This window comes from Molothrus ater, chromosome 1 (assembly GCF_012460135.2).
Source record: "Molothrus ater isolate BHLD 08-10-18 breed brown headed cowbird chromosome 1, BPBGC_Mater_1.1, whole genome shotgun sequence".
NCBI lineage: Eukaryota > Metazoa > Chordata > Aves > Passeriformes > Icteridae > Molothrus > Molothrus ater.
In genome coordinates this window covers 126,981,185-126,995,334 of record NC_050478.2, presented here as the reverse complement: position 1 = coordinate 126,995,334, position 14,150 = coordinate 126,981,185, and the positions used below count along the sequence as shown (strand labels likewise).

The 14,150-nt window shown below is 37.0% G+C and overlaps 1 protein-coding gene across 17 annotated transcripts in view; it reads left to right on the top strand.

Annotated features, from left to right (window-relative positions):
• OXR1 (oxidation resistance 1) overlaps positions 1-13,858 on the top strand; it is a 355,346-nt gene extending 341,488 nt beyond the window's left edge. For 15 of the 17 annotated variants that reach the window (XM_036378717.2, XM_036378729.2, XM_036378727.2 and 12 more), the window contains 6 exons: positions 462-542; positions 3,822-3,947; positions 6,104-6,256; positions 10,337-10,432; positions 11,027-11,100; positions 11,842-13,858. In XM_036378717.2, coding sequence (XP_036234610.1) covers positions 462-542; positions 3,822-3,947; positions 6,104-6,256; positions 10,337-10,432; positions 11,027-11,100; positions 11,842-11,977 — 666 coding nt within the window. In that variant the 3' untranslated portion in view covers positions 11,978-13,858. The remainder of the gene's footprint in view (positions 1-461; positions 543-3,821; positions 3,948-6,103; positions 6,257-10,336; positions 10,433-11,026; positions 11,101-11,841) is intronic. The other 2 variants (XM_036378719.2, XM_036378732.2) reach the window with 1 other exon arrangement.
• Positions 13,859-14,150: the final 292 nt, after the last annotated feature.

The following is a 14,150-nucleotide window of genomic DNA, read 5'->3' as shown; positions in this document are numbered from 1 at the left end:
GTTAGAGTTTACTGAGAAGCCTGAGATTTGCTTCTAGTCTTCATCTAGGAAAGCAAACCAGGTTCACAAGGTTCATTAATCTGAGTGTAAAGAATGTTTGAGAGGACCTTGGGCTGAAGAGTTTGGGTTAAGGCATGTAACTCAGATTGACTTTCATTTAGCATCCTGATACTGGAAACTTTATGTACTCATATCAGTTCTTTATTCATCCTAGATCAGTGAGATATCTGACTGCTAGTGCCCTTAGTGTTTATTTTGTAATCTTGCTGTGTTTACTCATATGTCTAAAATCACCTACATGTGCATTGTCCTTGCAGAAACAAACATTTTTTGGCCCTTCTTGTTTGTTTGTTGTCATTGCACACTTTCCCTTCATTACTCTCCTCCAGTTTTTTCTTTCATACCTTTTTACTTTTCTTCAACTGTCAGTGGAATTATTGTCTTCCTGTCTCCATATTCAGGTAGTGTCAGTGGCTGAGTATCACCGCAGGATCGATGCTCTAAATAGCGAAGAACTGCGCACACTCTGCAGACGTCTCCAGGTGCCCTCTTCAGTAGTTTAAACCCCATCTCCAGATACTAAAACATCTTTCTTTGTAGTGTCTTGGATCAGGGCAATTCCTGCACTCAGTGGGTTTGTCTTGTCTACAGCACTACAAGAATCCAGCAGAAAATTCCTTCGTTTTGGATGTATTTAATTGTGCAATTCTATGATGGAATCAGTAATTTTATGATGGAATTACTACTTCCACCTTTTTCACCCAGGAATTTTCTGTTAGAATTTGAAAATTTGTTTTCAGTGCTACTTGACTTGCAGTGTTGTGTTTTAACTTCTACTTTAGACTGGTGTTTTGTGTTAGAAGCTTCCCTAAAAAGAATGCAAAACAGGTGAAGAATCAAAACCTTGTTGCATGGGTGTTTAATTTTATATAGGAATCTTTCATCAAGAATCTCACAGTATATGGCAAGTATGAAGCTTCACAACTTCTGTGAAAGAGGTAAGTATTTTTCCCATTATAAAAGCAGGTAACTGAGGCAGTTCAACATGGCAAAGGTCATACACATACACACAAACACTACTTTGAAATCACTTTGGATTTTTGAAGGTCTGTGGCTATGGATTGAAACTGATATTTGCATTCTCTTTAGGTGTTCCATAATTTTTTGAGAGTTATAAAATTGTTAGCTGCTGTGCACATTATACATGCCTTACTGATTGAAAGCATAGCTTCGATTTCCTTAGAAGCATTGAGTATTTTGTTTTTCTCTAGTACTTGGCTGCTGAATGTGTAAAATTTTTCTTCTGTATTTTTTTATTTCTTTGATCTTGGCTTTTTTTACATATTAATAAGCAAACATTTTCTTAGCTCTGATATTTCTGTTTGTTTAATAATCCAAGATTAATTGCTTTAAAATGTTTTGTAAGTAGTACAGTTACATAGATCAATAATGAGCATGAACCTTGAATCCAAAAGCTGCACTGTTAGAGGAAAATCAAAAATCTTGCAAAAAAAAAATTATTCTTGCTTGAGAACAGAACTATTCTGTTTTTGGCCAGTGGTGGTGGAGAATCCCTGTATTAATGTTCTGGAAGTGTAGGAGCTCTTTCCAAATACCTTTCTTTCCAAATACCTGATATGCCCAAACTCATAGTTTAGGCTGACTAGAAAAATCTGATGTGATGGGCTGTAGCCTATAAACTCTGCTCTGAGGCCATTTGAGAGTTGTGCTCTCAAATGTGGTGTAGCCTGTGTGACATTTATCAATCCTGGAAGCCCCTGAAATCTGACTATAGCTCAGTCTGCTCTGTCCAACTTTGGTAGGAAATAAATCTAAAAATTTTGAAGTTAGAGTGCTTTCTCTCAGATTCTTTTGAACAGACACTCTTTGACTGCTTCTACAAAGCAGTGTTCTTCCTAGAAGAACACTGCTTTACTTTAATGATAATAAAACAGAAAAAAAAATCCATCAAAAAAATACACCAATCACCAACAACTCTTAACCAAAAAACTCAGTTCGCCACACCACTTGAATCCAAATTATTCATGTTTTGCATGGTGGTCTTTAATGAAAATTAAAGAATGACAAGGGGAAAAAAGCTCCCTGCTCTACAGTTGGACAATGCTGAACTTCTGTGGACCTGAAGCAGTAATATGATGGATGACAGGCATTTAAGCTGGAAAATACTTGGAATATGAAATAACATTTTAGAGATAGCACTCTGTAAAGCAGCATGCAGATCATCTTTTTGTACATGTACTCTCTTGGATAACTGCACTTTTTGTTGTGATGTGGAAATTACTGCTCAGTCTATGTTGGAAGTTCTTGTTACCTTCCATTGAAAAAAGGAAAGCTTCAGCTTTTTTCTTGCTTGTAACTCAGTTTAAGCGCAACTTTTCTTGGGTTTGGAATTAATACTGTAATTGAGTTACTGTATTAATATACTTTGATACATTGACTTTATAAGCCGATTTTTAAATAACAAGGGTTTGTGATAAGAACCTTTTTTGTACTTTTGAGGGAGATTAAAGGGGTGTCCTTTTTTTTTGGCTCAGGTGGCTGTATTTGTTTAAATATTCCTATCTGTGTTTCAGAGTTTTCTTTGATTTGCCGTTTTTTAATTAACTAAGGAAGTTCACAAAAAGTTGGCAAAGTTTACCATGGTGATACTGTGAAATATTGCAGTCGTGTCCTGTATGTTTACAGTATGAGGGATGTGACAAACTGGATTTGGCAGGTATTTTCTTGAAATTTTCAGGATTCAGGATTTAATTTGGATAGTCTGGCTTTCAGTGAAACCTGGTTTAGGCCAATAAATTTTTCAGATGCACTTAATCTTGTTAAGATTTCTTTTTTCTCTCAACATTTTAGTAAGTCTTGCTGCAGTGGTTTATCTTACTAACTTCCTCACTTTGTCCTACTCCTCTGTCGAATTGCACTGTTCCTAGAAAGTTTTAAGTATCCCTGCAGCTGAAGTTATAGGTAGAAATCTGTTTGGATTGCAGCTATTCTAGTTATCGAGACATGGCACTTGAACTGGGAAGTGCCAGTGGGTTGGCTGGAGTAAGAAGCTGTTGTGAGCTACGTCTGATGAGGAGTTTTGTGGCCTCTGCCATCTCCACTCAGTAGGGTAGATATGTAGGTCAGGTATTTTAAATTACTGCAGGACCCTGCATAGTGTGTCTTTGCCAGACCTCAGTGCTCACTATGCAACTTAAGTATTATTGCTGCTTTCCCACCCCACCATCTCAATTCTTTCTTCTTTGATTCCCATAAGTACTTCAGCAGATCATCTTATGGAGCAGCACTAGCCCTAAGGCTCCATTCAAATAGTTTGCTCAAAATACATGGCAGCAGTCTTCCCAGAGTCTACTGCATATCTGAAAAATTTCTTAAGTACTCTAAAAGAGAAGTGATTCAGAAGCTACTAAGGAATGTCTATGTTGAAGTTTTAATTCCTTTCCTTTCTGTTCTTTTTTTAATTACACTGAATGCTATGTCAGTATTAAAATGCAAGAACTTTTGAAGGTATAATCTGAAAAGCATTTGAAGCTCTTCAGCTGTGTATGAGAACTGTTTGTTGTTTTAGCATAAAACCATAGCTTTCTTGTCCGTAGGTGTCCATGTAAGTTATTGTTATATAGTTGTGTACCAGTTTGCTACTGGAAACATTGAAAATCTCGATCAGATCAAATCTGTTGGATTTCTAAACTTTGGAAGGACTTGCATAAGTGATATATGCATGATTTTAAACTTGTAAAGTTTTATCTTGTCTGCTAATAGGGTGGCATATACTTATTTTCTTGCTATTCTTTTTGTAGATAACAACAAGAGAAGATATCAATTCACAACAGGCAACAAATATCAAAACAGACCTGGAGCCTGAAGCATTCCGGCCAAATCTCAGTGATCCAAGTGAATTACTACAGCCAGAACAAATTGAAAAGGTATGGACTTAGATATATCATTTTTTACTCTTGCACATTAATGTATCACAAATGCTATAAATGTAGTGTAACTGTAAATGCTATAACTGTACAGTTTATTTTCTTCTATTTATTATCACACAAGGTCTTCTTACTTCACCAGTAAGAAGACCTTGTGTGATAATAAATAGAAGAAAATAAACTGTGTATTAGAAAAGACAGCTAAGACCACTGAATCCAGCTATTACCTCAGCACTGCCAAGTCCACCACTAAACCCTTTCCCTAAGTGCCATGGCTTACACCTCCTTTAAATATTTCAACAGGGATGGTAACTCAGCCACTTCCCTGGGTACCCTGTTCCAATGCTTGACAGCCCTTTCACTGAAGAACTTTTGCTCAATATCCAATCCAGGCTTCCAGTGGCTCAAATTGAGGACTTTTTCTCCTGTCCTGTTTTGGGAGAAAAGACTGACTGTTACAACCTACTCTCAGATAGTTGTAGAGAGTGATGGAGGTCCCTCTGAGCCTCCTTTTCCCCAGGCTTAACAATCCCAGCTCCCTCACTCCTCTCCAGATCCTTCACCAGCTTCGCTGCCCTTCTTTGGACACACACCAGCATTTCAATGTTTTTCTTTTAGTGAGGGGCCCAGAACAGCACACAGCACTCAAGGTGTGGTCTCACCAGTGCTCAGTACAGGGGGGCAAGTCATGATTCCATTCTTGGCCACCTGGGCACCCTCTGTCTCATGCACAGCTGTCTGCCACCCTCAGGTGCTTTTCCTCTTTCCAGCTGCTCTTCTCCCAGCCTGTAGTGCTGCAGGGACTTTTGCAGGACCTGGCACTTAGCCTTATTGAACCTCATACTGTTGGCCATGGCCCATCAGTCCAGCCTGTCCAGATCCATCTGCAGAGCCCACGTACCCTCCAGCAGATTGACACTTTTGCCCAGCTTGCTGCAGTCTGCAAACACACTGAGGATGCACTTCAACCCTTCATCCAGTTCATTAGTAAAGACATTAAACAGGACTGGCCCCAGTACTGAGCCCTGGGGAACACCACAAGTGACTGACCACAATGTGGATTGAATTCCATTCACTACCACTCTCAGGGCCTGATCATCCAGCCAGTCTTTTACCCAGCAAACAGTGCAGTTGTCCAAGTCATCAGCAGCCAGTTTCTCCAGGAGAGTGCTGTGGGAAGTGCTGTCAGAGGCTTTACTGAATTTCAGGTGGACAATATTCACAGCCTCATCCAGCAAGCAGGTCACCTTGTCATAGAGGAAAATCACATTTGCCAAGTACTAAGTTCTTATGAACCCACCCTGGCTGGGCCTGATCCCCCAGTTTTCCTGCATGTGCTGTGTGATGGCACTCAAGGTGACCTTCCCAGGCCCTGAGGTCAGACTGACAGGCCTGTACTTCCTGGGATCCTTCCTACAGCCTATCTTGTGATTGGACACACATTTGCTAACCAGGACATCCCCAGTTATCCTGGAATACTGGTAAACGGTGGGAAGTGGCTCAGTGAGCATATCTGCCAGCTCTGTCTGTTTCCTGGGGTGGCTCCCATCTGGCACCATAGACATGTGTGTGTCTTAAGTGTTGAAGCAGAGTATGATTCATAGCTAAAATACTGCTTTTCTTTTAAATCTTACTTTGAATACATCATGTATTCAGACAGACTCTTGTCTGTCTTTGCCCTACTTCCATTCTTTCTTGAAAACATCAGTGAAAACACAGCAGTTCTTGCTATCCAGTCCAAAGTGATTTCATTACAAATGTGTTACTTGAAGTTTTGGATTAAAAAGCACAAGAGCAAGGCAACAAGCAGCATTTACCCTTCACCTTGTTGCCTGCTGACTTGAATGATCTACTTAATGCTAAGATATTGGTGGGACATGTAATATTGTTATGCAAGAATAATTATATGGATAACAAACACATGTTCTTTAGTTGATGAATCATTCTTCTGCAGGTCACTAGTAGAGGTAGGAAAAGAAACCTTCTTGAGTGACCAAAAGTAGAAAATACACATGGGAAACTTCAGGTCTAGTTCTTAGGTTTTAAGGCCATGTAAAAATGGTTGAGCAGAATGTAATCTGCTTTCATTTATGTGTAATACATTCTTAAATATAAAACATATATCAAATAAAGTGTTGTCATTTTCCTGTTAATAGCTCACAAAGTCTCTTCCACCACGGACTATTGGCTATCCATGGACTCTTGTCTACAGTACTGCAAAGCATGGCATGAGCTTGAAGACCTTGTATCGGACGATGATGGGATTAGACACACCTGTGCTGTTGGTTATCAAAGACAGTGATGGACAGGTAGGAAAACACTTGTGTGGCAGTAGGGGACCCATCAAGAAAAATATTTGAGAAGTATAAAGGAATTGCTTATGCTTCAGTCTATCATGGGAGATAAAATTATGTGTATCAAGCAAGTTAAAATGTTGCATATCAAGCAAATTTTCTCCTTAGAAATGTGTCTTACTCTTAAGCAGTCATCTACCATACTACATGTCTAGGAAATACTTTAATTATATAAGTTAGTTGTTGTAATGCAAGAGTCTGGTAATATCCAATTAATAAATTTAATTTTAATTTTTTTAATGCAGTTAAGGTATTAGAAATACACTCTCTAAAACTTTCTGATTCTGGAAGGTCTTGTTGGAATGCTGTTAGCTGTGGCTGGTGTTTTTTGGTATATTCTGTGGCTGCAGCTAACATCTTTCAAGAGCTGTACTGCCTTTGTTACATTATTAACTTGTTCTTTGAGTCTCTGTAGTTGTGCTCTGTTTTCTTTTGACTGGGTTATGAACTTCAGGAAGTGCCTCACATCTCACCATTTGAATAGCAAACATCCTCTCTTGAATAATCTCATGACAAGTGAACACTGCAGGCAGTATGAAACTTCTTGATTCTTTTTCTGTGACTTCTGTGTTTGCTTGTGGAAGCATGTTACTGCTGTCATGAAAAATTGACAGAACCTCTATAAAATCTGTAGATTTCAGTTTGCTTACTTCTCCCAGTTTGGTAACCACAGTTTTTATTCTCAGGAAGCATGGTCTCATTCAGGGGGTATGAAAACAGTAAATGAAGGGTATCTTTTCTTATTCAAGTCACAACCTGATTTTTTCATTGTTTCCTACCCCAGGAGTCCCTTAAAAAGAAAACTCCCTTCTAAGTCTCTGCTAGTAGTGGACTCTTTCCCAGAAGTTCTTAAAAATGTTTTCTTCATTTTCCTTTTGATCTTGAAGACAGAAACAATTTAATAGACCTGAGATGTCTCAGCAGACTCATCAGTCTCATAAATATACTTTGATGACTTCTCTAATTCGCTTTTTAGCTTCTCAGGATAAATTAGTAAGATATACCTGCTTCCTAGTACCTGATCTGTCCCAGAAAAAAATATCCTTTTTCTGGTGGGGCTGTCTTGCCGCCACTATGTAGTATTGTCAGTTGCTGAAGGAATTCATGTTACTTTCTGTGTATGAGCATCTTGGCTTGAATGTTCAGAAAGTGTCATGGTTACCATGTCAAAACATGGAGTTCATGGTTCATTTTTTTTGTTTGTGAAACAAACCTTGCTGAATTTCAGCTTACAGCTTTATACCTAGGAATATGTATGAAAGCATGCCTTGGAATTCTGGATCAAGTAGTCACTGAACTCCACACGAGAGTGGGGGAAATCCACATCTATTCAATGAGCAGCATATGCAGAAAGAGTGGTTCAGAAGAGTTTTACATGCTCAGTCCTTCACCAGTGTAGTGGGAGTGGTGTTTTCAGTAGCTCTGTCTCATGTTATTAATTAAAAATGTCTGCATTTGACAGCAGAAAATTAATTTGCACTATTTTTCTGCTCAAAACAAATGGGAATTAAGCACAGAGCCTTTCTCCTCTTCATGCAAGGATCTACAATCATGAAACAGCAGACAATAGTAACTAACTATGCTCTTTGATAATTAGTCTGGGTAATTCATTTTATTTGTGAAGCTATTGATTTTTTGGAAAGAGGTTAATTTATTTTTAATGTCTTGTATCTTCCTGGCAGATTGCCCTTTAAAACTGCTTTCCATGACTGAAAAAAAAACCTCTTAAGTACTTTGTGGGAGAATGTGTCCAGGAATAGTTCACTAGCAGTATGCTAAGATAAATACTGTATATGCCCTCCAAAAATGTGTTTTAAGAGACCAGATGGTTATTTATACCTTACACTCTGAGATCACTTGCCTGTTTTCTAAGATTCTAGTTTAGAGAAGATCCTAAATGAGATTCAGCCATTTTGAAAAATGACAGAATTATGCCCAGATTGTTTCTTGGCATTTGCTGAGCATACCTGCTCAGTCCTCATTTGTATTAGTTGTTCTGTTCCCTTTGAATCTTCCATGTTTATGAAAGATGCTGGAATTGTCATATCCTTGGTTGAGGCACTTTTCTTTTAAACTAGAATGAATTTCTTTCCTGGGCTGCTTCTCCAGGTTCCCCAGATACGTTTTTTTGTTGTCCATGTTTATGAAGAGTCCTTTTTTTATTATCTTGATAATAGGTCGAGTAAGGAGCAAGTGTACCTTGTAACTCTTCATAATGTTCCATTAAAGACTGCTAAACCTCATGCTACTGATTTTTTTATTCAAAAACCTTTTCCAATCTTGCTTTCTTTTTCAGATCAATTAATAATTTTATGGAAATGGCTGTTCAAAAAAAACAAACAACAAAACAAACCCAAACAAACAAAAGAAAAAAACAGGCAAAACCACTGAACTTTTACAAACTTTAATTGTGTAAAAGTTGAGCAATACCTAGTTGGAATTTGGAATGTAAAGCAACCTAAATTGCCTCCTCCTATCAATTCTAGGAAGTTCTTTAATAAAGGTGTCCATGAAATCTATAGTTGCATTGTTACAATTGTTATGGATTGTCTGTCTACTGGTATGTGCTTCTGTTAGTGAGCCCTGAGAGCCATTTAAAAAGAAATTAGTACCCGATTCCTGAACATGAGTCACTAAATAAGTGGTGGTCTAGAAATGGGATTAATGCAGTTAACCACTTCAAGGACTGTCTAGTTTTATAAAAAATCATTCTTCAGATTGTATGCACTGCAGAAGTGTGAGACTGATTGAACCTAGGACATGAGAATTCTAGTTATCCACCCTAACAATGAGCCACAAAAATTGGATCTCATGGAAGAATCCTGGGACATCCCTTCTCAAGAACTAGAGTAACTGTTGGGAAGCAAATTGCACTTTTTCTGTAAAGCCTTATTCTTTTATTGTTGCTTAAAGCAAAGAGGTAATCTTTCAAGAGTCAGCTTGACGTATATAGAACACAGAGAGATTGTCAAATCCTGATTCCTGAGGGTACTCAAAGCTCAACTGGACAAAACTGAGTCAACCTAATAGCTTCAAAATCAGTCCTTCATTGAGTAGGGAATTATGTGAGAGACTGTCTGAGATTCTTGATAGCTAAATGTATTCCATAATTAGAAATAAAGCTTCAGAGTCTCTTAAGTAAAATACGTAATGTCTTCTACATGGTTAGAATGGACTAGTTTTGTGTTTGACTAGATATACAGGTAACATCTTTGAGAGGATCCAATATAAACACTAGTATAAGTGTTCTGTTAAGTTGACACCTGTATAGAGGCTGAACTGAGATAGTTTAGGTTTGACAAAGCTCTGTTTGATACTTTACCTGGAGGTTAATTCCTCTCCAGGAATATCTGTTGTGAATGAAAACTTACATTTACTTTTATCTTTTTTACTTATATTTATTTACTAGATGTGGTATCAGGCCTAAGGATATTTATCTGAAGTAAGGTATGTCATAGCTACCTGAATGTAGCTTAGCTACCAGAACTGCAGTCATTCCAAGAATGACTTAAAAGGAGTTAGGATACAGAGACTCAAATAGTTTGAGGACTAAGAAATAATTTCAAGGGTTCCTATTGCTGGAAAATACGCATGTAGTTATTTAAATATGGATTATGTTTTTCAGCAGCCTATTTTGTTATATTTATTGATGAAACTAAATTTGAATTCAGTATGGATTTTTATGCTAAAAATGCTCTATATAAGTTCACTTATCTGCACACACTAAGTACAATCTAAGGTCACAAAATGTTTGACAAAGAGAAGTTAACAGCCAGATTTCTGAAGTCTAGTCTGTTGACCCAGATGCTTGAAATAACAAAAAAGAAAAAGTGTCTCATCTATCCTGCTTTTTCAAGTTGACATGGCAAAGACCATCTCTCAGTGCATTCAGAACCGTGGTGCAGTGAAATTCAGAGAGTGAATTTCAAATTGACATTATTTACAACCTGATGTATCAGTTACTATCATTAGAGATTCTTGGATTCTGTGTTGTTTCTCTGAAGTTTTTCTTGCTCTGATGTATTTTTGCTGCAGGTTTTTGGTGCATTAGCATCTGAACCATTTAAAGTGAGCGATGGCTTTTATGGCACTGGGGAGACCTTTATGTTCACTTTTTCTCCAGATTTTGAGGTAAGTAGTAATGACTTTTCATGCTTTTGCTCCCTTCCTCACCACCACCCCAAGTGCATGATCTTAAAATCCTTAAGGAATAAACCTAACTGTAAATCTGAAAAATAATACAAGATGGCCCAAAAAAAAAAGTCATCACACTAGTTTTTTATGGAATCTTTAAGTGCAGAGTGAATTGGTAGTGTTTGCATGCTGAAGAACACATTCAACCTGAAGAACACATTCAACTCTTTAATTGTACTGAAGGTTTTTCTACTGTTTAAAGTCTTCCAGGTGCGTGTCTGAAAATTCATAAACTACATCCTTTTTAGGGGCATATCATCTAATCTAAGCATATTTCCGTGGTATTTTTCATTGTGTAGGAGTTTTGATGCTCAAAAACGACCTGGTTTGGAATCATCTTATTTTAATTAGCATAAAATGTCAGAGATTTTTGTCTGCAGCTGTTTCCTGAATTTTCTGTGTCAGCTTCATTAAACTGACTTCTACCCACCCATAGTCTGTCTTTACTGATGGTTGGTTTCCCTTCTGCCAAAATGAAAAGTGCAGATATTTTTACTTGCTAGTTTGTTTTGGTTTTTTTTTCCCCCTTAGGTTTTTAAATGGACAGGAGACAACATGTTCTTCATTAAAGGAGACATGGACTCTCTTGCTTTTGGTGGAGGAGGGTAAGTTGCAATTAGAATCTGTTAAAAATATTTGTCTGGACATCTTTGAAAAGAAAAACTGGAATTTACTTCAGTTTGGTAGCTTAGGACTCAGCAGTTACCAGCCAGGAAACTTTAGTATGTGAAGTGTTTAGCTTCCAACGCTGACAAAACTTAAACAGGAGATTTGTCTTCCCCGTAGTGTGGCATAAAGTTTCAGCCCTGCAAGGTTATGATGCCTTCCATGCTTGATTTGCATGTGTGTCCTCCTGTATTCAGAATGGACACAAAATATGATTGTGGAAGGATGTAAATGTGAAAATTACATGTAACCAGAAGAAGCCTGAATTGAAACTGAGCCACCCCAAAACATGTCAGGGTCTCCAGAAATCATTGTCATGTCCTGGCTTTTTCCTGCCCATGCGGGTGCATGTGCTTCTAGAATGTTTTCCTTATTTGTTACTAGCATTCTCTTTAGATATGAAAGTGCTGTTATGTCATCTCTTTAATAAAAATGGAAGAGGCTGAAAACCTCTAGTTAGCTTATTTCAGAATGTCTGCAAGAGGGATATTCCCAAATTAATAATAAATAGTAAAAAAAATGAAATCCTTGTAGCATAAATTTATTAACAGCCATGAGGTTCTTGTGTTAAAAATTAATCCTTTAATTCCTTCTCATTTCTAAATTTTGAGTGGAAAATGCATTGGTGGATTAAATGCTTATTCTCTGTCTTTTGCTTTAATACATTGTCTGTCTTGCAGAGGAGAGTTTGCTCTTTGGCTTGATGGTGATCTCTACCATGGAAGAAGTCATTCATGTAAAACATTTGGGAATCACACACTTTCTAAGCGAGAAGACTTCACTATTCAAGACATAGAAATATGGGCTTTTGAATAAGTATTTCACTATTTCTACAGGTTATTGTCCCAAACCTGACATGAATCAGTGCAGCTTAAAAATCCCTAGGAGCAATATAATGTATTTTACTTACCTGTTTTGGTTTTTTTTTCTAATTTTTCAGTGTGGCCATTAGTTATTATTTTTAAATAGCAGATGTTTTTCATGCTCTTGCATCTGTAATATACTATCATACTTTTTCTAAGCTATAGACTCTTTTACAAAATATTGACGTTGTGGACTAAAAATTAACATTAGTTACTTTGAGCCTTGTGGCCTGCAAAATTTTCTTATCCGTGTTACAGTTGCCTCCCAGGTTTCCCACACACACCTTTCCTGCAATCCTGCTAGGGGGCTGCTTCATTGAATATAGCTTATTATTTTTGTATTCAAATTATGTCTGTGAATGAAGTTGCCCTCTGTGAACCTCTGAGAAAGCTGCGTGTGGGTATTTGGCAGCAGCACTGCAGAGATTAGTCCAGACCAATGATGGGTTATTCAAGTGGTGCCACAAATGGATGAGAAGCTGAGCATTCCTTCTAAATGCACCCCAGTACACACGTGGTGAAGTTAGAAGATATCCAAAGTCAACAGTGCCACTTGTCTTGTTTCTTGTTCATGTGTAGAAAAAAGTCAGTTAATATGTGTTGTAGCTGCATGCTGATTGTATTTAAAGAGTGTTTTGCACATGCTGTTAATGATCCACAGGTTTGGGACAAATACTGACAATATTGAGCTAAGTGGCAAAGACTTACGAAATAGCAAGAGAATGTAAGAATATGATAGTTCCAAAAATCTGAAAGGCTAAAGCAAGCAAAACTCAGTGAACAATTTGTAGCTATAGTAGGGCATTAAAAGTACAGAAACAGATGCATCTTTCTTCAACATAAAGTGTCAGATATATACTGTTATACTGTTGTAGCCGTGTAGCACATCAGCTCCAAGAATATAGCTTATTCCTGTCCAAAGAAAAAAAAATTGTGATGTTTTTGAGTGGGTCTATGTTGTAAATTTACAATTAGCACCAGCTCTGATTAAAATGACATCATGTATCATAGGTAGACAATATTGTAATTCAGTAGACTTGTGGAATATGCAAACTTACTGTCATGTGACCTCAAAAAATAAATGACAGGCTAGAATACAGTTCCAGTAGCTCTTGTCCACTTTTGTAGAAAACTTGATAAGCCATTGTGGCAATAACAGCTCAACAAAACTGTTTGTTTCAAAGCTTTTATTCTATGTTCTGCAAAAAAAAAAAAAACCAAAACAAAAAAGAACAAAAAAATTGCTGTTAAGTGTGACAGTGACTGACTCTGTGCTGAAATTTCAGCTATTTCAGACAAACATTGTATATTATCTTGTAAATTAATGTTTAAAGTAGTTTTGTTATTATAGAAAAGTGTTGATTGACGGGTTGCTTATAGCACTTTAAATTATTCTAGAAATGGAATAAAAGCCAAATGGGTTGGCTTAGTAGATGTAGTTGTATATTTCAAAATATTTACATTTCTGGAAAGTTAAAAAAAAAAACTTATTTGAAGACAGCTTACTGCTATGGTAACGAGAAAGGGCAGATGTTTCATCTATAATATGCTAATGCTCAATATGAATAGAAAAACAGGGCTTTCCTGTCTCTATGTATATCTCTTTATCCTTCTTAGAACTTAGTACAATGTGTAGAGTAAATGTTTACAAAATAAGGAACTGTAAATAAATTGAAATGGCTTTTCTCCCCTTTGGTCTTCCACAGCAGTATTATTGTCTTTGTGGAGTTACAACTGATTATTACAACAAAAAAAAAAATCCTGTAATGGATTTCAAGTCCTATAAGCTCACAGTGATGTATAGCAAATAAATCTAAATATATGTAAAAATAAACTTGAGTTGGAGTTTATTTAGAAGGTCGAGTTTACGTAGAAGCACAAATGCTGAGTTTTGCTGTTCTTTTAACATCTGAATGTATAGGATGCATTTTCTCATCTTTTTTGGCATTTCTGGGGCTTTTTAAAGCCCCATGGAAAGCAATGGGAATGAAATAAATTGTCTTCAACCATTTTGAAGAAGGAGAGGGAAAAAGAAAAGTCTCAGATCATCCTTGCTGACAAAACTGTTTATTCAACTGCATAGTCTCTGTCCTAAGCTCATATTGCAAATAAAGCATATTTTAGTT